Here is a 25,808-nt window from a genome sequence, read left to right as displayed (position 1 = left end):
TCACCAGGGATAAAATTCTGTGTTCAGTGCCTCCTACCTCACCAGATAGAGAACGTTCTGTGTTCAGTGCCTCCTACCTCACCAGATAGAGAAAGTTCTGTGTTCAGTGCCTTCTACCTCACCAGATGGATAAAGTTATATGCTCAGTGCCTCCTACCTCACCAGATGGAGAAAGTTCTGTGCTCAGTGCCTCCTACCTCACCAGAGAGAGACAGTTCTGTGTTCAGTGCCTCCTACCTCACCAGGGATAAAGTTCTATGCTCAGTGCCTCCTACCTCACCAGATAGAGAAAGTTCTGTGTTCAGTGCCACCTACCTCACCAGGGATAAAGTTCTGTGTTCAGTGCCTCCCACCTCACCAGATAGAGAAAGTTCTGTGTTCAGTGCCTCCTACCTCACTAGGGATAAAGTTCTGTGTTCAGTGCCTCCCACCTCACCAGATAGAGAAAGTTCTGTGTTCAGTGCCTCCTACCTCACCAGGGATAAAGTTCTGTGTTCAGTGCCTCCCACCTCACCAGATAGAGAAAGTTCTGTGTTCAGTGCCTCCTACCTCACCAGATGGATAAAGTTCTGTGTTCAGTGCCTCCCACCTCACCAGATAGAGAAAGTTCTGTGTTCAGTGCCTCTCACCTCACCAGATAGAGAAAGTTCTGTGTTCAGTGCCTCCTACCTCACCAGGGATAAAGTGCTGTGTTCAGTGCCTCCCACCTCACCAGATAGAGAAAGTTCTGTGTTCAGTGCCTCCTACCTCACCAGGGATAAAGTGCTGTGTTCAATGCCTCCCACCTCACCAGATAGAGAAAGTTCTGTGTTCAGTGCCTCCTACCTCACCAGATGAATACAGTTCTGTGTTCAGTGCCTCCTACCTCACCAGATGGATAAAGTTCTGTGTTCAGTGCCTCTTACCTCACCAGGGATAAAGTTCTGTGTTCAGTGCCTCCCACCTCACCAGATAGAGAAAGTTCTGTGTTCAGTGCCTCCTACCTCACCAGGGATAAAGTTCTGTGCTCAGTGCCTCCTACCTCACCAGATAGAGAAGGTTCTGTGTTCAGTGCCTCCTACCTCACCAGGGATAAAGTTCTGTGCTAAGTGCCTCCTACCTCACCAGATAGAGAAAGTTCTGTGTTCAGTGCTTCCTACCTCACCAGGGATAAAGTTCTGTGTTCAGTGCCTCCTACCTCACCAGATAGAGAAAGTTCTGTGTTCAGTGCCTCCTACCTCACTAGGGATAAAGTTCTGTGTTCAGTGCCTCCCACCTCACCAGATAGAGAAAGTTCTGTGTTCAGTGCCTCCTACCTCACCAGATAGAGAACATTCTGTGTTCAATGCCTCCTACCTCACCAGGGATAAATTTCTGTGTTCAGTGCCTCCTACCTCACCAGATAGAGAACGTTCTGTGTTCAGTGCCTCCTACCTCACCAGGGATAAAGTTCTGTGTTCAGTGCCTCCTACCTCACCAGATAGAGAAAGTTCTGTGTTCAGTGCCTCCTACCTCACCAGATAGAGAAAGTTCTGTGTTCAGTGCCTTCTACCTCACCAGATGGATAAAGTTATGTGCTCAGTGCCTCCTACCTCACCAGATGGAGAAAGTTCTGTGCTCAGTGCCTCCTACCTCACCAGATAGAGAAAGTTCTGTGTTCAGTGCCTCCTACCTCACCAGGGATAAAGTTCTATGCTCAGTGCCTCCTACCTCACCAGATAGAGAAAGTTCTGTGTTCAGTGCCTCCTACCTTACCAGGGATAAAGTTCTGTGTTCAGTGCCTCCCACCTCACCAGGGATAAAGTTCTGTGTTCAGTGCCTCCCACCTCACCAGATAGAGAAAGTTCTGTGTTCAGTGCCTCCTACCTCACTAGGGATAAAGTTCTGTGTTCAGTGACTCCCACCTCACCAGATAGAGAAAGTTCTGTGTTCAGTGCCTCCTACCTCACCAGGGATAAAGTTCTGTGTTCAGTGCCTCCCACCTCACCAGATAGAGAAAGTTCTGTGTTCAGTGCCTCCTACCTCACCAGATGGATAAAGTTCTGTGTTCAGTGCCTCCCACCTCACCAGATAGAGAAAGTTCTGTGTTCAGTGCCTCCTACCTCACCAGGGATAAAGTTCTGTGTTCAGTGCCTCCCACCTCACCAGGGATAAAGTGCTGTGTTCAGTGCCTCCCACCTCACCAGATAGAGAAAGTTCTGTGTTCAGTGCCTCCTACCTCACCAGATGGATAAAGTTATGTGTTCAGTGCCTCCTACCTCACCAGATGGATAAAGTTCTGTGTTCAGTGCCTCCCACCTCACCAGGGATAAAGTTCTGTGTTCAGTGCCTCCCACCTCACCAGATAGAGAAAGTTCTGTGTTCAGTGCCTCCTACCTCACCAGGGATAAAGTTCTGTGTTCAGTGCCTCCTACCTCACGAGATGGATAAAGTTCTGTGCTCAGTGCCTCCTACCTCACCAGATAGAGCAAGTTCTGTGTTCAGTGCCTCCTACCTCACCAGGGAAAAAGTTCTGTGTTCAGTGCCTCCTACCTCACTAGATAGAGAAAGTTTCTTTGTTCAGTGTCTCCTACGTCACCAGATGGATAAAGTTCTGTGTTCAGTGCCTCCTACCTCACCAGATAGAGAAAGTTCTGTGTTCAGTGCCTCCTACCTCACCAGATGGAGAAAGTTTATTTGTTCAGCGCCTCCCACCTTACCAGATAGAGAAAGTTCTGTGTTCAGTGCCTCCCACCTTACCAGATAGAGAAAGTTCTGTGTTCAGTGCCTACTACATCACCAGATAGAGAAAGTTCTGTGTTCAGTGCCTCCTACCTCACCAGATAGAGAAAGTTCTGTGTTCAGTGCCTCCTACCTCACCAGATGAATAAAGTTCTGTGTTCAGTGCCTCCTACCTCACCAGATGAATAAAGTTCTGTGTTCAGTGCCTCCTACCTCACCAGATGAATAAAGTTCTGTGTTCAGTGCCTCCTACCTGACCAGATAGAGAAAGTTCTGTGTTCAGTGCCTCCTACCTCACCAGGGATAAAGTTCTGTGTTCAGTGCCTCCTACCTGACCAGATAGAGAAAGTTCTGTGTTCAGTGCCTCCTACCTCACCAGATGGAGAAAATTCTGTGTTCAGTGCCTCCTACCTCACCAGAAAGAGAAAGTTCTGTGTTCAGTGCCTCCTACCTCACCAGATAGAGAAAGTTCTGTGTTCAGTGCCTCCTACCTCACCAGATGAATAAAGTTCTGTGTTCAGTGCCTCCTACCTCACCAGATGAATAAAGTTCTGTGTTCAGTGCCTCCTACCTGACCAGATAGAGAAAGTTGTGTGTTCAGTGCCTCCTACCTGACCAGATAGAGAAAGTTCTGTGTTCAGTGCCTCCTACCTCACCAGATGAATAAAGTTCTGTGTTCAGTGCCTCCTGCCTCACCAGATAGAGAAAGTTCTGTGTTCAGTGCCTCTTACCTCACCAGATAGAGGAAGTTCTGTGTTCAGTGCCTCCTACCTCACCAGGGATACAGTTCTGTGTTCAGTGCCTCCTACCTGACCAGATAGAGAAAGTTCTGTGTTCAGTGCCTCCTACCTCACCAGATAGAGAAAGTTCTGTGTTCAGTGCCTCCTACCTCACCAGATGGAGAAAGTTACTTTGTTCAGTGCCTCCTACCTCACCAGGGATAAAGTTCTGTGTTCAGTGCCTCTTACTTCACCAGATAGAGAAAGTTCTGTGTTCAGTGCCTCTTACCTCACCAGGGATAAAGTTCTGTGTTCAGTGCCTGCTATCTCACCAGATAGAGAAAGTTCTGTGTTCAGTGCCTCCCACCTCACCAGATAGAGAAAGTTCTGTGTCTAGTGCCTCCTACCTCACCAGATAGAGAAAGTTCTGTGCTCAGTGCCTCCTACCTCACCAGATGGAGAAAGTTTCTTTGTTCAGTGCCTCCTACCTCACCAGATGGATAAAGTTCTGTGTTCAGTGCCTCATACCTCACCAGATGGATAACGTTCTGTGTTCAGTGCCTCCTACTTCACCAGATGGATAAAGTTCTGTGTTCAGTGCCTCCTACCTCACCAGATGGATAACGTTTTGTGTTCAGTGCCTCCTAAATCACCCGATGGATAAAGTTCTGTGTTCAGTGCCTCCTACCTCACCAGATAGAGAAAGTTCTGTGTTCAGTGCTTTTTACCTCACCAGATAGAGAAAGTTCTGTGTTCAGTGCCTCCTACCTCACCAGGGATAAAGTTATGTGTTCAGTGCCTCCTACCTCACCAGACAGAGAAAGTTATGTGTTCAGTGCCTCCTACCTCACCAGATAGAGAAAGTTCTGTGTTCAGTGCCTTCTACCTCACCAGATGGATAAAGTTCTGTGTTCAGTGCCTCCTACCTCACCAGATAGAGAAAGTTCTGTGTTCAGTGCCTCCTACCTCACAAGATAGAGAAAGTTCTGTGTTCAGTGCCTTCTACCTCACCAGATAGAGAAAGTTCTGTGTTCAGTGCCTCCTACCTCACCAGATAGAGAAAGTTTTGTGTTCAGTGCCTCCTACCTCACCAAGGATAAAGTTCTGTGTTCAGTGCCTCCTACCTCACCAGATAGAGAAAGTTGTGTTTAGTGCCTCCTACCTCACCAGATAGAGAAAGTTCTGTGTTCAGTGCCTCCTACCTCACCAGATAGAGAAAGTTCTGTGTTCAGTGCCTCCTACCTCACCCGATAGAGAAAGTTCTGTGTTCAGTGCCTCCTATCTCACTAGATGGATAAGGTTCTGTGTTCAGTGCCTCCTATCTCACCAGATAGAGAAAGTTCTGTGTTCAGTGCCTCCTACCTCACCAGATAGAGAAAGTTCTGTGTTCAGTGCCTCCTATCTCACCAGATAGAGCAATTTCTGTGTTCAGTGCCTCCTACCTCACCAGATGGAACAAGTTCTGTGTTCAGTGCCTCCCACCTCACCAGATAGAGAAAGTTCTGTTTTCAGTGCCTCCTACCTCACCAAATGGAGAAAGTTTCTTTGTTCAGTGCCTCCTACCTCACCAGATAGAGAAAGTTCCGTGTTCAGTGCCTCCTACCTCACCAGATAGAGAAAGTTCTGTGTTCAGTGCCTCCTACCTCACCAGATAGAGAAAGTTCTGTGTTCAGTGCCTCCTACCTCACCAGGGATAAAGTTCTGTGTTCAGTGCCTCCTACCTCACCAGATAGAGAAAGTTCTGTGTTCAGTGCCTTCTACCTCACCATGGATAAAGTTCTGTGTTCAGTGCCTCCTACCTCACCAGATAGAGAAAGTTCTGTGTTCAGTGCCTCCTACCTCACCAGATAGAGAAAGTTCTGTGTTCAGTGCCTTCTACCTCACCAGATGGATAAAGTTCTGTGTTCAGTGCCTCCTACCTCACCAGGGATAAAGTTCTGTGTTCAGTGCCTCCTACCTCACCAGATAGAGAAAGTTGTGTTCAGTGCCTCCTACCTCACCAGATAGAGAAAGGTCTGTGTTCAGTGCCTCCTACCTCACCAGATAGAGAAAGTTCTGTGTTCAGTGCCTCCTACCTCACCAGATAGAGAAAGTTCTGTGTTCAGTGCCTCCTACCTCACCAGATGGATAAAGTTCTGTGTTCAGTGCCTCCTACCTCACCAGATAAAGTTCTGTGTTCAATGCCTCCTACCTCACCAGGGATAAAGTTCTGTGTTCAGTGCCTCCTACCTCACCAGATAGAGAACGTTCTGTGTTCAGTGCCTCCTACCTCACCAGGGATAAAGTTCTGTGTTCAGTGCCTCCTACCTCACCAGATAGAGAACGTTCTGTGTTCAGTGCCTCCTACCTCACCAGATAGAGAACGTTCTGTGTTCAGTGCCTTCTACCTCACCAGATGGAGAAAGTTCTGTGCTCAGTGCCTCCTACCTCACCAGATAGAGAAGGTTCTGTGTTCAGTGCCTCCTACCTCACCAGGGATAAAGTTCTGTGCTAAGTGCCTCCTACCTCACCAGATAGAGAAAGTTCTGTGTTCAGTGCCTCCTACCTCACCAGGGATAAAGTTCTGTGTTCAGTGCCTCCCACCTCACCAGATAGAGAAAGTTCTGTGTTCAGTGCCTCCTACCTCACTAGGGATAAAGTTATGTGTTCAGTGCCTCCCACCTCACCAGATAGAGAAAGTTCTGTGTTCAGTGCCTCCTACCTCACCAGATAAAGACAATTCTGTGTTCAATGCCTCCTACCTCACCAGGGATAAATTTCTGTGTTCAGTGCCTCCTACCTCACCAGATAGAGAACGTTCTGTGTTCAGTGCCTCCTACCTCACCAGATAGAGTAAGTTCTGTGTTCAGTGCCTTCTACCTCACCAGATGGATAAAGTTATATGCTCAGTGCCTCCTACCTCACCAGATGGAGAAAGTTCTGTGCTCAGTGCCTCCTACCTCACCAGAGAGAGAAAGTTCTGTGTTCAGTGCCTCCTACCTCACCAGGGATAAAGTTCTATGCTCAGTGCCTCCTACCTCACCAGATAGAGAAAGTTCTGTGTTCAGTGCCTCCTACCTCACCAGGGATAAAGTTCTGTGTTCAGTGCCTCCCACCTCACCAGATAGAGAAAGTTCTGTGTTCAGTGCCTCCTACCTCACTAGGGATAAAGTTCTGTGTTCAGTGCCTCCCACCTCACCAGATAGAGAAAGTTCTGTGTTCAGTGCCTCCTACCTCACCAGGGATAAAGTTCTGTGTTCAGTGCCTCCCACCTCACCAGATAGAGAAAGTTCTGTGTTCAGTGCCTCCTACCTCACCAGATGGATAAAGTTCTGTGTTCAGTGCCTCCCACCTCACCAGATAGAGAAAGTTCTGTGTTCAGTGCCTCTCACCTCACCAGATAGAGAAAGTTCTGTGTTCAGTGCCTCCTACCTCACCAGGGATAAAGTGCTGTGTTCAGTGCCTCCCACCTCACCAGATAGAGAAAGTTCTGTGTTCAGTGCCTCCTACCTCACCAGGGATAAAGTGCTGTGTTCAGTGCCTCCCACCTCACCAGATAGAGAAAGTTCTGTGTTCAGTGCCTCCTACCTCACCAGATGGATACAGTTCTGTGTTCAGTGCCTCCTACCTCACCAGATGGATAAAGTTCTGTGTTCAGTGCCTCTTACCTCACCAGGGATAAAGTTCTGTGTTCAGTGCCTCCCACCTCACCAGATAGAGAAAGTTCTGTGTTCAGTGCCTCCTACCTCACCAGGGATAAAGTTCTGTGCTCAGTGCCTCCTACCTCACCAGATAGAGAAGGTTCTGTGTTCAGTGCCTCCTACCTCACCAGGGATAAAGTTCTGTGCTAAGTGCCTCCTACCTCACCAGATAGAGAAAGTTCTGTGTTCAGTGCTTCCTACCTCACCAGGGATAAAGTTCTGTGTTCAGTGCCTCCTACCTCACCAGATAGAGAAAGTTCTGTGTTCAGTGCCTCCTACCTCACTAGGGATAAAGTTCTGTGTTCAGTGCCTCCCACCTCACCAGATAGAGAAAGTTCTGTGTTCAGTGCCTCCTACCTCACCAGATAGAGAAAATTCTGTGTTCAATGCCTCCTACCTCACCAGGGATAAATTTCTGTGTTCAGTGCCTCCTACCTCACCAGATAGAGAACGTTCTGTGTTCAGTGCCTCCTACCTCACCAGGGATAAAGTTCTGTGTTCAGTGCCTCCTACCTCACCAGATAGAGAAAGTTCTGTGTTCAGTGCCTCCTACCTCACCAGATAGAGAAAGTTCTGTGTTCAGTGCCTTCTACCTCACCAGATGGATAAAGTTATGTGCTCAGTGCCTCCTACCTCACCAGATGGAGAAAGTTCTGTGCTCAGTGCCTCCTACCTCACCAGATAGAGAAAGTTCTGTGTTCAGTGCCTCCTACCTCACCAGGGATAAAGTTCTATGCTCAGTGCCTCCTACCTCACCAGATAGAGAAAGTTCTGTGTTCAGTGCCTCCTACCTTACCAGGGATAAAGTTCTGTGTTCAGTGCCTCCCACCTCACCAGGGATAAAGTTCTGTGTTCAGTGCCTCCCACCTCACCAGATAGAGAAAGTTCTGTGTTCAGTGCCTCCTACCTCACTAGGGATAAAGTTCTGTGTTCAGTGACTCCCACCTCACCAGATAGAGAAAGTTCTGTGTTCAGTGCCTCCTACCTCACCAGGGATAAAGTTCTGTGTTCAGTGCCTCCCACCTCACCAGATAGAGAAAGTTCTGTGTTCAGTGCCTCCTACCTCACCAGATGGATAAAGTTCTGTGTTCAGTGCCTCCCACCTCACCAGATAGAGAAAGTTCTGTGTTCAGTGCCTCCTACCTCACCAGGGATAAAGTTCTGTGTTCAGTGCCTCCCACCTCACCAGGGATAAAGTGCTGTGTTCAGTGCCTCCCACCTCACCAGATAGAGAAAGTTCTGTGTTCAGTGCCTCCTACCTCACCAGATGGATAAAGTTATGTGTTCAGTGCCTCCTACCTCACCAGATGGATAAAGTTCTGTGTTCAGTGCCTCCCACCTCACCAGGGATAAAGTTCTGTGTTCAGTGCCTCCCACCTCACCAGATAGAGAAAGTTCTGTGTTCAGTGCCTCCTACCTCACCAGGGATAAAGTTCTGTGTTCAGTGCCTCCTACCTCACGAGATGGATAAAGTTCTGTGCTCAGTGCCTCCTACCTCACCAGATAGAGCAAGTTCTGTGTTCAGTGCCTCCTACCTCACCAGGGAAAAAGTTCTGTGTTCAGTGCCTCCTACCTCACCAGATAGAGAAAGTTTCTTTGTTCAGTGTCTCCTACGTCACCAGATGGATAAAGTTCTGTGTTCAGTGCCTCCTACCTCACCAGATAGAGAAAGTTCTGTGTTCAGTGCCTCCTACCTCACCAGATGGAGAAAGTTTCTTTGTTCAGCGCCTCCCACCTTACCAGATAGAGAAAGTTCTGTGTTCAGTGCCTCCCACCTTACCAGATAGAGAAAGTTCTGTGTTCAGTGCCTCCTACATCACCAGATAGAGAAAGTTCTGTGTTCAGTGCCTCCTACCTCACCAGATAGAGAAAGTTCTGTGTTCAGTGCCTCCTACCTCACCAGATAGAGAAAGTTCTGTGTTCAGTGCCTCCTACCTCACCAGATAGAGAAAGTTCTGTGTTCAGTGCCTCCTACCTCACCAGATAGAGAAAGTTCTGTGTTCAGTGCCTCCTACATCACCAGATAGAGAAAGTTCTGTGTTCAGTGCCTCCTACATCACCAGATAGAGAAAGTTCTGTGTTCAGTGCCTCCTACATCACCAGATAGAGAAAGTTCTGTGTTCAGTGCCTCCTACCTCACCAGATAGAGAAAGTTCTGTGTTCAGTGCCTCCTACATCACCAGATAGAGAAAGTTCTGTGTTCAGTGCCTCCTACCTCACCAGATAGAGAAAGTTCTGTGTTCAGTGCCCAGTTTTTTAGACGCTTGGGTGAACATTCCGAACTGCTGCTGGTGTTTCCCAGGGTTCTGTCTTAGGACCTCTTTTATTTTTTATTTAAATTAACGATATTGGTGTTGGTCTTGAATCAGTGTTGAAACTCTTTGCAGACGATACGAGTATGTGTTTAAGTTTAGATAACGATGATGTACGAGCAGAGATTTTGAATTCTGATTTGGATAAAATTCGCACATGGGCTTCTAAATGGAAAGTCACTTTTAATTGTCAAAAGACAGAATTGTTGGACATTTGTCGGCAACACATTTTTTTACTTCCACCATTGTATTTCGAAGATGCACACTTAGTTGATTTTGAAAATCACAAGCACCTTGGCGTCATTCTACAAGGTAATTGTAAATGGGATTCCCACATAAAAAGTCTAATTGCTAAATGTAGAAAGTCAATTGCGTGTTTTGGTTTATTCAAGCATCGTTTAAACAGAAAATCACTTGAAGTTATATATAAATTTTTTATGTTACCATTGTTTGATTACGCGGACGTTATTTGGGATAACTGTACACAGTGTTTGGCAGACGAGTTGGAGACATTGCATCTCGATGCAATCCGAATCATTGTAGGTGCAGTACGTGGCACAAGCCATCAAAAACTGCATAACGAATCGGGTTTTGTGCCCCTGAAAGAAAGGCGACGTCGTCATAAACTTTTGCTGTATAATAACATTGTAAATCGTTTAACCCCAGAATATTTATATTCCAAACTGCCGGTCCTAGTTTCCGATGTAAATCCTTACCACAGACGACGCCCTCTTAAACGTAAGGTTCCATTATGCAAAAGTGAGTTATATAAATCTTCATTTTTTCCTTCAACGACAGCTTTGTGGAATAATCTTCCAGAAAATATACAACAAACGCAGTCAGTTGGTGAATTTAAAAGGTATTTGACCGATTGAGATGTTGTTGTTCCACAGTATTATTATTTAGGCAACCGCCAGGCACAGGTATTTCACAGCAGGTTGAGATTAAACATGAGCGATTTGCAACAAGACTTAGTTAACCGACACCTCTCTGATAATTTAGAATGTACGTGTGGAGCATGCCCGGAAGATTCTGAACATTTCTTGTTACACTGTCCAAAATTTAAAGAACATAGAATCATTTTATTCAATAGTCTGCCAACACACGTTCTAGACTGCAAAACACTCTTGTTTGGAAATACTGATTTAACTATATCTTTGAACACGAAAATATTCTCTGCTGTACAATACTATGTTATGTTAACTAATCGCTTCGGCTGATATTATATTAACTGTGCAATTGATGTAGCCAGACATTCTCTCTCTCTCCCTCTCTCTCTCTCTCTCTCTCTCTCTCTCTCTCTCTCTCTCTCTCTCTCTCTCTCTCTCTCTCTCTCTCTCTCTCTCTCTCTCTCTCTCTTCATTTTATTTGTATAAAATATAATTAAAGATTATCAAGATAAGTGTTGAAGCTATCACTTGTTCGCCATGTTTTGCTATCGGAATGTGTATTGATTATCATTTCAAGAACGTGTCCATAAGCATTCTGCTTGTTAACGTTCTTAATGTTGTTATTGTTTGAAACGTGTGTATGAGAAATTGAATAAAACACGCTTAAACCAACATTCCGAACTTTCGTTGAATGATTTGACTTTCAAATTGTATTCCTGGTTGTTGTGTGAGTTTAGATAGAGCGGACAGCGTCAGATAAACTCTATTTAAACGAGACAGATTAGCCGCGGGTGGAGGAGGAGGATGTTAGATACTTGAGGTAGGCCTAAAGGGATCAGTGTTAGCAGGTAGGGAAGAGAGGGTAGTAAACCAGGATATCAACACTTAGGCCCGTAATTAGAAAGAGAGGGGAGAGGAGGACTTGTGAAAGTCAAGGAGAAGAGCCCAGCCGCAATGTCCATGTTGCCGGGGGGCTTGCACGTGTGATGCATCAGCGGGGGTCTATAAGAACGGGAGAGCAACACATTGTGGTCAGTCCTTACCAGCGCGGCGCAGCGGGCATATGCCAACTATTTCTATATGGACTTCGAATTTGGAGCGTGGGCGACAGATCTGCCTTTAACGGTGGTTAAAGTTCTCCAGGATGAGGAGTTGAACACCCTCAATGTGCTGAGTAATGTGACTGCCCAGGATTTGGAAGGCCTGGGTCTCAAGTGTGGCCACTACGTAGCGCTGAGAGTAGCAGTGGCGGCTCTGCAAAAGCGAAGCGGGGGAGGGCCACTATCCCAGCGGGTGACTGAGGGAAAAAGCGTGGAACCACTCCTGGGACTGTTAGGCGGCTTGTCACTGCAGCCAACAGGTGAGACCTCTTATCTTTCCATTCTGGATTTTGTGCCGGGGTCGATGGCGGCCGAGGAAGAGGTGACACTCGGGGGAGGTGTCATCCTAAAACTCAACCAGAGACCAAAACTTGACAAAGTCTCCCCCTGCCACTGGATTGTGGCAAACGCACGCATCATGGCGAGGTTGATTGCTGAGAAGCCCGGGTTTGACTCGACCGCCTACCTCCAGTACACAGAGATGATAGGCGAGCTGGGGGCCAGATACTTGTGGCAGTCGGTGCTTCTGTACGACGATGAGTACAGAAGGCGCCAGTCGTCCAGCGGATTCAAGTGGGGAACCCCCAACCCCCACCTGTCCACGGTGATCCTGCGGGACCGGCTCCAGCATGGCGTCCAAGACAACAAGGGCGGCAAGGCTACGACGGCCAGCGGCGGTTCCCGGCGACCAGCGGGACCCAACGGGAAGGAAGTGTGCTTATTGTATACCAACAAAGGCGACTGTCCCTTTGGGTCCCGCTGCAGATTCCTCCACGTCTGCGACACCTGCGGCATGGGCCACCCCGGCAAGGACCACAAAGTGACAGCTACCACTTCCCCAACCTAGGACACAGCGCAGCGAATTGCCGACAAAACGGTAGGCCCCACCTTCAACAGCCCGTTCCCTCAGCTAGATTCCAATAAGTGCGAATTTCTCGGAAATAGTGATTCCATTAATGCTAAATCTCAAATGTGGCACAAGGTGCTAGAAGGCGATCACGACAAAACCTTTTTATTAGATGGCATAAGAAACGGTTTCCGTGTAAAAGAAGAGAGTAGGGCAGGCGTACTAGACGTAGAGCAAACAAACCATAAGTCATCGAACGAACACCATAAAGCTGTGGAAAAAGAGCTATTAGATCAGATAAAAAAAGGTTATTACATTGTAGCTGGTAGAAAACCAACTGTGGTAAGCGCTATCGCTGCGATTCCAAAGGATGATGGCACCATCAGGTTGATCCATGACGCTAGCAAACCCACAGGTAGGGCAATGAACGACTATTCTATACCTGAGTCAGCTAAATTTCAAACCGTATCTGACGCGTGCGCCCTAGCGAAGACAGGGTATTGGTGTGCAAAAGTAGACTTGCAGTCCGCCTATCGGTCAGTATGCATCAGTCCGGACGATTATTGTATGACTGGGCTAAAATGGCATTTCACAGGTGAAAAGAAACCTACTTATCTCTTTGACAGTCGGCTGCCTTTTGGCAGCAATGTAGGGCCGTCACACTTCCATCGCCTGTCGCAAGCTATTCGCGGATGCATGGCACGGAAAGGCATACCAGGTGTGTTAGCGTATATTGATGATTTTCTTCTGGTAGCAGCTACCAGACAAGAGTGCAATGACATGTTACTATCTTTAATTAGATTATTGAGGGAACTGGGTTTCAACATTAGCTGGAAGAAGGTGGTGGGGCCTACCCAACGTATCACGTTTCTCGGTGTCGACATCGACACGCGAAACAACACCCTGTCACTTGGAAGTGACAAGTTGCAGCAACTGCGGCAGCAACTCCTCCAGATCCGAGGAAAGAAGCGCGCGACAAAAACTCAGCTACAAAGCATAGCGGGGTCCCTTAATTGGGCCTGTCAGGCTGTCAGAGGAGGACAATTCTTTCTGCGGCGGATACTGGACACGATTAAACCCCTTCAGCAGCAGCGACACAAAGCGAAACTATCTGGCGAATTTCATAAGGATGTACAATGCTGGCTTTCTTTTATGCATGTATTTAACGGCACAGTATATTATTTTCACAATGCAAAACAGCATGTTCATGTGGATGCATGTAATATTGCAGCGGGTGCCTTTTGGCAAGGTGACTGGCAGTACACCATCTTTGAAAAAGACATGCAGGCAGCAAAGGAGCTACATATTAACTATAAAGAAGTGTGCGCTGTGGTGCAAGCAGTGACACGATGGGCTCCGATGTGGTGCGGACAAGAAGTGATTATTCATACCGATAGTACTGTCGCAAAAGCTATCATTAATAAGGGCAGATCGACTAATAAGTATGTGAACAGTCTGCTCCGTAAAATGGCGTGGGAATGTGCAAAAGTGAACTGCAAAATCGCGGCGATACATGTGGCTGGTAGTGTAAACATCATGGCTGACACAATTTCCCGCCTCCATGAGCCCAGACGGCGCGAAGACTTAGTGCGTCTGTTGACATTCTGACACCGGGGGAGACCCCCCGACATCAACCTGTGTGACCATATGTCTGACCAAGCCCTTTTGTTCCTTGTTTTTCAGACCAGCAGCCCCCATTAGGGGCGCAACTGACGGCAGAAGTGTTGGATTACAGAGCAAGTGCCTTTTCTGATAACACTAAGAAGACTTACCGCACCCACTTTACCTCGTATTTACGTTTCTGTGCGGAGATGGACATAATGCCAGTGCCTGTGAACGAGCAGACTGTTGCGCAATACGCAGCGTACCTAGCCCGACGTTTGAAACCGTCCTCCATCAAGCAATACATCAACATTATTCGCATTCTTCATCTTGAAAGCGGCTTGCCGCACCCATTCAGGGACTCGTGGTACGTCCAGACAACACTTAAGGGCATCGAAAAATGCAAGGGGTGTGCCACTGATAAGAAAACCCCAATCACCCCTGAATTACTACACATAATAAAAAGCCAGCTGGACCTTGAGTGTAGGCAAGATATTGTGTTCTGGGCTGCGTGTTTGGTGCTTTTTTTCGGAGTTCTCCGGAGATCGAACTTGTTTCAGGACAACGGGAACTTCGATCCTTGTAAGCAGCTCACAAGAGACCAGGTGGTTATTCTGGGTACGGGCATGTCAATAACGCTCCAATGGAGCAAAACGATTCAGCGTAAAGAGCGCTCTGTTGAAATTAAGCTCCCGGCAATGTCACTCCATCCCTTGTGTCCAGTGTCTGCCGTGACCGCTGTGTTACCTTTGTTGGGGCCGATGGACCCCAAGGCGCAGGTCTTGCCGATGAAAGGATCAGACTTTAATAAGAAACTGCGCTTGACTACCGTTGTTGCTGGGGGAAACTTCTCCAGCCACAGCTTTCGGCGGGGTGGTGCCGCGTGGGCGTTGAGTTGTGGTGTGCCGGGGGAAATTGTCAAGGTGATGGGGGATTGGAAAAGCAACGCGTACTTAGGCTACTTAGACCAGCTGCCACCAAAGATCATTGACTCTTACAGATCACATGTAGCCCAGACAACCCCTTCATGTATAACATCACAACAATCCTAAACCTCCCACATCTAACCTAGTATACTGTCTTTAGTTGGGCTGAATAACGAGTAGTACCTCTAATTTGGGACTTATCACTGCACAATGATATCTCTCATTGTCAGATGGTATTCTCTTGAATAAACTGCCCTCGTTATTTGCCCAAAATCAATACATGGCTTGGCTACGTGTGATGTATGTGCGCACGAGAGTGATTGCGTGTGTGTCAGGTGTATGTGAGTGTGTGCGCACGCAGGTGTGTGAGTATAACTGTAAGTAATAAGAGGGAGAAAAAGAGGAGTGTCATTTCTTTGGGATTATCGTGTGCTCTTGATTTGCAGGGGGGGGGGCGATAAGTGAGTAGTTTAAGTTAATGTCGGCACACATAGTGCAGACAATTTATTTGATCAGGCTGAAGAATATTTGTTGTCATGATGATGAATATACAATTTACATAACTGAAATGTTGAAACAATCTAGACCTGGTTTTCCTCGGCAGTTACCGGTTTTATACAGAAGACAACACTTTGTGTGTAGCGACTTGTCTTCGAGAGTGTATTGATCGTACCGTAGAAATCAGATTTGAGAGTGATGAGACTGACCAGTTACTTTTGTGTTACCAACCGCCGCATGGAAGACACTATCGCTAGGTGGCTGAAAACTGTCCCCATAGCGCAGGGATTACAAATGTTGCACCCCACAGCTTTCGGGGTGCATCATCATCACCATCATCATCATCATCATCATCATCATCATCATCATCATCATCATCATCATCATCATCATCATCATCATCATTATAATCATCATCAGCAATGTTAAGTCAGGTGTTGCTGTTCAAGATATTCTGAAAGTGGCAGGCTGGTCAAATGTATCTACTTTCAAGAAGTTCTATAACAAACCACTGGAAAGTAAAGATAAATCGAACACTATTTTGAACTATTATGCGAAAGTAGGAATGTAAAACTTCCAGTTCAGTAATCTAAGTGTGATTACATTCTGCTAATTCGCATCAGGTAAGTTACACATTCAAGACAAGAGAGCTAACTCATGGAGATTGAAAGACAATTATCTCCCTTGCTCTATGTTGTGAAAGTACATACATTCAATTGATCAAGGACAATCATTCGCCTTGCTTCAACTACACAAACTTTGACTCAGGTGAGAACTCGTTTAGGTTTTGAATTAATTCATTAGGTTGCTAATTTAAGTTGTCATTAAAATTGAATGTTCGCGTAAAGATTTAAACAAAAAACTGCATTGTATTCCTTATCTTCTGCTGATTCAAAAACAATATATATTTACCATGCTTACCCTGAACAAGGGCTCAGAATTAAAGATGCATTCAAATCAAAGACTACACTTGCATGTTTTCCGGTTTGGGTTAGCCAAGCGTTACTACATGTAGTCTGGGTATTGATTAGATTTCAGTGTTGATGTTTTAGTTTTAGACCAACGGTTTGTTTTGCTTCAAGCCACGTGTCATGTAGAAAAGTAGGGCAACCCTAGAACTGTGTTAGCTACTTGATAGACAGGGTGTGTGGAATTCAGTTTTGTGTGAGGGAAAGCTGCACTTTGGTCAAATAATGAGGTTCAGTGTGACATGTCATTGTATGTTTGTTTAGATGTGTTCTTGATTTTTACGTTTGATGAGCGCTTCAAGAAGCACTGCATCCATGTTCCTGTTGTCTTGACTGGCATCAGTCGTGTCAGTGGTGGACTGGTCAGCAGTCGCCTCGTCAGGTGCGTAGACTGTCAGCAGCTGCAGGTTGCTGACCAGTTCGTCCAGTGACGTCACTATGTCTGGCTGGTCCTTGAAGTGAGTTCTGATCTTCTTCATTGTCTCCCCTTCCACCACCCGTACAGTGCTGAAACACCGTACACAATTGTTACTACACAGTAAAGTCTACACCCTTCCACCACCCGTACAGTGCTGAAACACCGTACACAGTTGTCACTACACAGTGAAGTCTACACCCTTCCACCACCCGTAGCCGGGATTGTCTGTGAATGACAGGAACTGTGCAGAACGCGTCACTGTAAACGTAGGACAGGGACTTTGAAAACTAGTCCTCCCCCCCCCCCCCTTAATAGTTCCTTCATTTTTTCGCAAAAACGGTACAACTCAGTGACTACTTGAAATACCGCCTTCAAACTTGTATAGCTTTCAGATAGCACTAGTCGTAAAATACACAAGAAGTCTAAAGTCATCAGGCCATAACTAATGTCTTAAAACACACCAAATCCCGAATTCATCCCCTGAAACAAAGAAACTTACACTCTTTGCACCTTCCCATGCACACGCCTTCTCTTGTAGTCCAGTGTGGCCTTGTGGTAAAGCCAGGCCAGCAGGTCTGCAAAGCCTCCACTTCCCTGTGACAATAATCATAGTGTGGTTATTTCGTGAAGCCAGCAGGTCTGCAACGCCTCCACTTCCCTGTGACAATAATCATAGTGTGGTTATTTCGTGAAGCCAATAGGTATGCAAAGCCTCCAGTTCCCTGTGACAATAATCATAGTGTGGTTATTTCGTGAAGCCAATAGGTATGCAAAGCCTCCACTTCCCTGTGACAATAATCATAGTGTGGTTATTTCGTGAAGCCAGAAGGTCGGCAAAGCCTCCACTTCCCTGTGACAATAATCATAGTGTGGTTATTTCGTGAAGCCAGTAGGTCTGCAAAGCCTCCACTTCCCTGTGACAATAATCATAGTGTGGTTATTTCGTGAAGCACTTCCCTGTGACAATAATCATAGTGTGGTTATTTCGTGAAGCCAGAAGGTCGGCAAAGCCTCCACTTCCCTGTGACAATAATCATAGTGTGGTTATTTCGTGAAGCCAGTAGGTCTGCAAAGCCTTCACTTCCCTGTGACAATAATCATAGTGTGGTTATTTCGTGAAGCCAGTAGGTCTACAAAGCCTCCACTTCCCTGTAACAATAATCATAGTGTGGTTATTTCGTGAAGCAAGTAGGTCTACAAAGCCTTCACTTCCCTGTAACAATTATCATAAGTAGTAAGGAACGCGCACGGACCGGCCCCCCGCAGGGCCGCAGGGCCCTTAGGGATAGGGTCCATAAGGTTATAGGTTAAGGTGCCTGTGTTTAAGTAGTGATAAAGAGGGATTGCGTATAAACGGTTTATTGCGTTTTATATTTTGCCATGTGATTTCATGTGCCTGTACAGACAGGGTGCTCGGTACTAATGACCACTCCAGCTGGGGTAATGACAGGATTACTGCTCCCCGGCCTTTTTTTATTGGTGCTTAACGCAGGTGGATGCTTATCGCGGTTGGAGTAATGACAGTAATTGACCCTCCCTCTGTGTTTGATTGCCGGCAGCGGGGTTCACGCACAAGGTTTTGATAGGTACACCAGATAAGATAGGTGTTATTTTGTTTTTGTTATTTATTTTCTTCGTTGTTGCGGTGTTGACTAATTTTTTGTTTGTTGTTGCTGATAGACTATGTAAACGGTAGGGGTATATGTGTGGTGGAAATAAAATATAAGTGCAAACACACACACACACACACACACACACACACACACACACACACACACACACACACACACACACACACACACACACACACACACACATGCGCGCACGTTTTACACAAGTACTTCCAAACAAGAAGGTAAAAGTCAGATGTTAAAAGTAACAATCAATACATAAACTGCTCACGCTAGCATTCAAGAGTTATACAGACACATAGTTATTAACTTTTCCAATATGATCATTTTATTATAAAAGTGACATCAGTCTTTTGAATATTAAAAATCTAAAATAAAATTAACATTTTGCGCACACATACATTAAAACAAAAACAAAATCCAAAACATGATTGTCAATGATAGTGGGGATTTTTATATACAACTCCACCTTGTTTGTTTTACACTTATCTACTTTAGATGTTTTTTATAACCAGGTACTATACTGTTCAAAAAAAGAAACGCATAGCTTGTAATATTTGGTTAATTTAGTTATATGGCTACAAGGATATCCACCAAACTGCAGAAAATGTTTATCTGGTCGTCGACCTTTCGTCCATTGCCACAAGTGAGCTCTGCACGTGACGCATGCGTTATCAGTGGCTACAATGTCAAAATTGCTCATTTGGCATGACCACTCGTCATGCTTCAGTGTAATCTCGTGAAACTCGGGGAATATTGAGCTCTCACTATGTCTTCCAAAACCCATAAAAGCGGATTGTTCGCCACAAAGAAATCAGACGACAATTCAGCGACGAAAGATGGCCCGATTGAGCAGAGAAGACCGCCAAATTGCATTGGGTCGTTTACAAGCAGGCCAAAGTCAAAGTGCAATCGCCAGGCACTTCCACGTGTCCCAGAGCACCATCAGTAGACTGTGGGTCAGGTTTCAAGCCACTGGCTCCGTTGCTGACTTGCCACGAGCGGGAAGACCAAGGGCGACAACTGCTGCTCACGACCGCTTCATACGGCTCCGCCACCTCCGGAATCGTTTCCTGTCGGCCTCATCTTCTGTCCAGGCTCTCCCCGGGCCACACCGATTATCGGACCAGACCGTGCGGAACCGCCTGCATGAAGCTGGTTTGAGAGCTCGCAGACCTCACAGAGGAGCTGTCCTCACCCGCCGCCATCGCCAGAACCGAGTGCAGTGGGGCAACCAGCACCTTCGCTGGACCGTCCGGAATCACTGGAGACACGTGTGGTTCAGCGACGAGTCCTACTTCCTGCTCCAGCGACATGATGGTCGGAGGAGGGTCTACCGGAGAGTAAACGAACGTTACGCGCCCAACTGTGTGGATGAGGCACCCGTTCATGGTGGTGGAGGCGTCATGGTGTGGGGGGCGATCAATACCGCTGGAAGGAGCACCCTGGTGCACGTCCAAGGGCGCATAACTGCCCAGCGATACGTGGAGGAAATTCTGCGCCCACACGCCCTTCCTCTTCTGGCTGACCAGGATGCCATATTCTAGCAGGACAACGCTCGCCCGCACACAGCACAACTCACCACCCAGTTCCTCACCGACCACCATGTCCAGGTGCTTCCCTGGCCATCCATGTCGCCAGACATGAACCCGATAGAACACCTCTGGGATGAATTGGACAGACGTGTGCGCAGGCGAGAAGAAGCGCCGGCAAATCACCGCGATCTATTGCAGGCACTTCAGGAGGAGTGGGACACCATCCCACAGCAAGATATCCGGCATCTGATCCAGTCCATGCCCAGAAGGTGCCGGGCAGTTGTTGCTGCTCAAGGCAGTCACACCCCCTACTGACTTGACAGCCTCGGCACCCAATTGTATTGATTGACTGATTGATTTGAAGATGCAAATGAACTGTGTGTGCATTCAACTGTGTCAATACCAAATTTCAAACAAATAATCTAAATATTGGATTTTCTGTTAATTTTTTCGAAAAATAAAACAAATTTGGCAAGTAACAACTATGCGTTTCTTTTTTTGAACAGTATAGTTTAGTTGTTTGTCTTAGGGACTCCCATAACTTGACGTGGGGTGATTTTTGTATTTCACAATGTTGGGTTATAGTAACCGAGGTCGTTGAAGGTAGACATACCAGCCGGCTCCTGGTAGCAGTTTTCAAACAGATGGCTGCTCTCTGAGTGTTTGACAGGTGTGTGAGGTAGTTCGTCTGTTGGTGTTTCTTCTTTTTTGTTCTGGGTTCTTCTGACACGTCTGGTGTTCTTTTTAACTTCTCTAGCTACAACTTCTGTTTGTGTTTTAAGTCGCTTCAACAGCCTTTCTCGGACTTTGATCAGGTGAGTAAATTCTTTACTGTCCAAGGCCACCCCTCTTTGACTTGGTCGCACACGTCTGTTTTTTCTGTTTCCTTGGGTGATGTAGTGTCTGATGTGAATTTTCACAAGTTTTCGACCCAAAGGAAACATATCAGGTTCGGGTAGCGGTGAACTAAACAGAGGCTCTTCCTCGTCAACCATCTCTTTTGTCGTTCTCAGCAACATCAACAACAAAAGTAAAAAACAACTTTTACTTCCAGGAGACTGTCTTTATAGACTGTAGTGTAGAGTAGGCGGTGTTGTCTTGTGGCTCGATCAGGGGATTTAGTAAAACAAAAATAAAAAAAATTAGTCAACACCACCTTTATACATAACCTCCTTACACTATGACATCAGTTACTATTTTTACAACAACAGGTTTAGACTTGTTGCGTTAACGCGTCTCTGAAAAAGTGCTATGAGCTTACGAGCATTTACAGTAGGGTTTTGGGGGTTAAAAATAGAAATGCTGTGACGGAGCCTTGTACTTTGACTCTTTTTGATGATGCAATACATTGCAATCAAATCACAAGTAGAACTTAACATCCCCTGTAATACCTGTTCGTTGGTTTTATAACCACAACAATGACGCAACAACAAAAAAAAAACTTCAATGTCTTTGTGATTCGGTTTTAAAACAAAACTATCAAAATATTCAATATTCCCCTGACCATCATAATACACACCAACCCAATGAGACCCAACCTTATGCGCTGGGTCTGTGTTTATGACGTAAGACGAGGGGTGGAGTAAATTTATCTCAGAAGGAAGTTGGTCTCTGGTGTAAACACCCATAAACGACCGTCTTGCCACGTGGTGTCTTAACAGTAGGCGAGAGATCTCTAGTCCATTCATGATGTAAAATCAGTGATAACCTGCCTACTCCGAGCAATTTCTAGTTCGTCGCGATATAACCTTCGTGGTTGAAAACGACGTTAAACACCAAATAAAGAAAGAAAGAAAGAAAGCAATTTCTAGCAACGAGTCCATTTCTGTATACACAATAACGTGAACAGGTTCTGCCAGGGGTACACTAAACTTTAGTTCCAGACGCAAACCCCCCACAGCGCACCAACTCAAGCTGATCTCCATCCAACATTGACGGTAACAAGTCGAATACATACAGCGTACAGCCTCCGGGGTAGTCTTCATAGACAATTCTGTTACCGACGTCACCAACACCCACCCCTGTTCCTATGGTCAAACTAAAGAAACTTCTCACATAATGTCTGTTTTCAAAGTCTAGTGTTAGTGGTTTTGCAGGGACTTGTTTTTCCATCAACATAGGGGCAGAGAAAATTCAAGTTGTGGGTTTTAAAGTTGAATGGATTTTTGTTTTTGTTTTTTTGTTTTTTGTTTTTTGTTGTAGCTACCGTTAAACGCAGCGCTCTCTACTAGTCCTACTACAACGCGTGTTGGTGGCTGCCTGAGAAACAAATTGTCTAAAACAGCACTAAGGTTTTCACGCGGATCCCGTAAGATTTCATAACTACTCTTTTTAGAGGGTATTTGGCTGTGGACCTCTCCAGGGCTTTTGCGTGAACAAGACTTACAGCTGGATTTAGTTTTGCTTTTCTGACAAACAAAGAGGCGTGTGTAACCACCGTTAGGTAAGGAGGGTTAATCCGTGGCTCATCACATTAAAACTGTTTTTGTTGTTGTTGATAGAATGAGTCGAAGTTTTACATCTACACCATTAAGCAAAAAACGACCCTGGTTCATAACAGACACATGTAGTCGACCCATCATACCAGAGTTTTGATTAAGAGACACTTCCACCTGAGAAAAAAGAGAATACACCCACAGATTTACTGGATCCCCGTCGATGTCGGGGGGACACCGAAGCGGCCCGGTACCAAAGCGTCCCGGTACCGAAGCGTCCTGGTACCAAAGCGTCCCGGTACCGAAGCGTCCCGGTACCAAAGCGTCCCGGTACCAAAGCGTCCCACTATAACGCGTCACAGGACTTAGATAAACCTTGAATGACCTTGATTTGACCTTGACTTGACTAACCATATTTATTTTTTTTAAATTTAATCTTGACCTTGATTTGACCTTGACTTCACTGATTTTTTTAATTTTGCACAGACCTTGATTTGCTTTCGGTAAAAAAAAAATCACTTTTTGTCCAATTTTTCCCCAACTTTACTTTAGATCTGTACTCACAACACACCAATTTGGAAATACTGTACCCGTGTGGACAAGTTCGGGGGAAAAGTCCGTAGGCTTCCGTTCACAAGAGGGATATGTCTGTTATCACACACGCTTTCTGGCTTCACTAAGCGTGAGCGTCGGAAAAAGTCTTTTCAGTTCTGCCTCCGACTTTTAAATTGTATCATTTGGGTTAATTTGGGTTGTTTGGGTTCATTTGGGTAATAAAAAACGCTCGCGCTGGACCCGAGTACTCTTCAGACTGGCTCGCTCCCCCAGTATGAAAGTTTTTGTCTTGTGCACGTTTAAGACCAAGTGATTGCTCTGTGTGAATTACAGGCATTCCCTTTGCTATATAAATACATTGGCATGCGAGCCGAGGATGTGCGTGGTGACTGGTACCGGGACGCTTCGGCACCGGGACGCTTCGGTACCGGGACGCTTCGTGCCCTACTGCGCGGGAGCGTCCCGAAGCGTCCCGGTACCAAAGCGTCCCGGTACCCCTGTGACGCGTTATAGTGGGACGCTTCGGCACCGGGACGCTTCGGCACCGGGACGCTTCGGTACCGGGACGCTTCGGTACCGGGACGCTTCGTGATGTATCCGATGTCGGTGGGTAGTGGGACACCGTTACCTTGAGTCACTTTAGCTCGAATATGCAAAAAAATGTCTTTGTCAAATCCAGATATTCACTTCCCCCCACCACTTATGTTAAATTCAATAGGGGCCGATGCGGCAAGCGATGCGAGAGGAATAAAATCTTTATGTAAATCCAACATAACCTTTTCCACCAAAGTGACCAGGTCCTGTGGTGGGTTGTTGGGTGACATCTGTTTTCAAAAAATTCTTATCAACTCGGGGCTCATCCACAGCGAGATATTTTTTAGTAAATTAACACGTACTTTTTTCTTTTTTTGTGCTACTTTTGGTGTAATAAAACCTTACATAGTGAGTAAGACTTACAGCAACCAAGAGCTGGTTTAGTGAGTTTATAAAAAAAAAAGCAGTGAATCATACAGGCAACCAAAAAACACGCCACAAGCAAGAGAAGCTCTTGGTATCAGTAGTTGGCTCTTCTAAGACGTTAGTATCAACAGTCGTAGCTTCACCAGACAAGGCAGCCTCACACATAACTACTCTGAATACTGTCTAAGGCTATCAGCTGAGATCCATGTGTCAAATGACGTTGGGTACCCAAACCAAAGTACTAAATACTCTCTTTTTTCTCCCTTATCAAGTCGTTCTTTTTAGTACTTTGTCAATACGATACATTTTTTATCTCGCCTATTTTTTTTATTTCTTCTTTGTAAAAAAAAACTACCTTGTAGTTCTTCTGCGTGAGCGTCTTTCAGCTTATAGATCACTGGAGTTGTTTTCAACACACTGCTAACTGTAAATAATTCTTCTGGCCACGTAGGTAAATAACCTTTTTTTAAAGAGTCGCCGTGTTTTACTTAGTCTCACACGATCACCAAACTGTAACCTACCTTTGGGTGTTTTCTTTTGGGGTTGTTCGTACAAAACTTGCCAAACTTCTTCGTTGTTTCTTTGTTAGCGAGGCAAACTTTAACAGGTGCTGTTGTTATACTTCTGTGAAACGAATGGTTATACTTTTTGGCTCACGTAAGTGTAGCCTATGCGATGGTAAACTCTGTCTGTCTGTGCGTGCGTGCGTGCGTGCGTATGTATGTATGTGTGTATGTCTGTGGTAGAAACTTTAACATTTTTGGCTAAACACCGAAATACTCATTTCACGTGGTTAATTTTCAAGCACCATCTTCAAATTATTGAAGCAATGATCAACATTGTGTCGGCATGTGTGTAGTTAAAGCGTGTATCCAAAGAAAACGGGTGGTGGGGGGTTTTGAAGGGGTACAAGCAGTTGACTGGTTTGTGTCGTGTTTGGCATGCAGACGGCAGGTCAGGTGTCAAGATCAGGTCAGGGGTCGCGCGAAGGATTGTGGTCCAGTTCTCACCTCGCCGATTCGCCGGGGAAGACGATTTCATGTTGTTCGGTTTCTAAGCTCCAGAAAAGTAAATAAAGAAGATACCAAAGGGAGATTTCCTACAATTTGATCTGCACAGCGTGTTTCCAATGTCCACGCGAGGAAGAGCTGTCGAAAGCGCGGCAGTCAGTGTCGATCTTGCAGCCGTATCCCGGTAAGTTCAGAGACAGATCTAGTGTCTCCCACTCTCATAACGTGTCACCTACTGTTAATAATCCGTTTTGTTTTAATTTCTTTTTATTTCAGCAGACACGGATGTCAAACACAGTGCTAGGCAGTCACCTCTAGTGAAATGAGTTGATCTAAAGTGCCTGTAATGTTTGGATGTCTTTGCTCGTGGTTCGATTTATGTGAATTTCAAGACTTGCAGTAGAGTCTCAAGTTAAGTTTACTCTGCCCGAAAAAAACTGTCCACCATTTACTTGAACATGCAGATATAAGGAAACAGAATGAATCTGTTCTCAAAGTCAAAATGATCACGATTTTTTCCTCAGATTCAAAACATGCACTGTCATGGTTTTGTCTGTACAATTTAGTAAGTCTTAAGTACTTTGCAACAACTTCCTTGAACGTGAAAGACAGTTTTTGAATGCTAGATCTGTATCGCGTTTCATTCCAGACTCGATCCTCTCTTTGATTGTAGATCTACTGTTTGCTGTTTACGCACTATCATATGATTCGCTATGTAACGTTTGGTAAGCTTACCTTGCAACAGCTTTCTTGTCTTTGTTGGCATTTCTGGCTGTGTTGACCGTCAGAATTATTTTAAGAACCAGGCTGCTGCAGTCGACATGTTTCGCATATTGTAGGGTCACCATGCTGCATAGGTAAAGTGGCTTGTATTTATAACCTGACTATTCTGTGTGTGTTACGGAGTGAGTGAGTTTGTGTTATGTTACTGTTTGTTGATTTCTTACGGGAGCCTTGAAGGCTTCGCCTCTTGTTATTATTGATGTCATCGTTCTCCGTCGTAAAAAACTGTATACCCTCGT

General features: G+C 45.7%; 1 protein-coding gene across 1 annotated transcript in view; it reads right to left on the bottom strand.

Moving 5' to 3' along the window:
- The window catches only part of LOC138950076 (transient receptor potential cation channel subfamily M member 5-like), a 173,067-nt gene that overhangs the window by 104,512 nt on the left and 42,747 nt on the right, over window positions 1-25,808 (bottom strand). The window contains exons 5-6 of the mRNA XM_070321854.1: window positions 17,160-17,254; window positions 16,526-16,749 (exon numbers count right to left, since the gene is read on the bottom strand). Coding sequence (XP_070177955.1) covers window positions 16,526-16,749; window positions 17,160-17,254 — 319 coding nt within the window. The remainder of the gene's footprint in view (window positions 1-16,525; window positions 16,750-17,159; window positions 17,255-25,808) is intronic.

The sequence above is a fragment of the Littorina saxatilis genome, linkage group LG16, assembly GCF_037325665.1.
Source record: "Littorina saxatilis isolate snail1 linkage group LG16, US_GU_Lsax_2.0, whole genome shotgun sequence".
Taxonomy (NCBI): domain Eukaryota; kingdom Metazoa; phylum Mollusca; class Gastropoda; order Littorinimorpha; family Littorinidae; genus Littorina; species Littorina saxatilis.
Note: the sequence above shows the minus strand (reverse complement) of the source record. Positions and strands in the feature narration are given on the sequence as shown.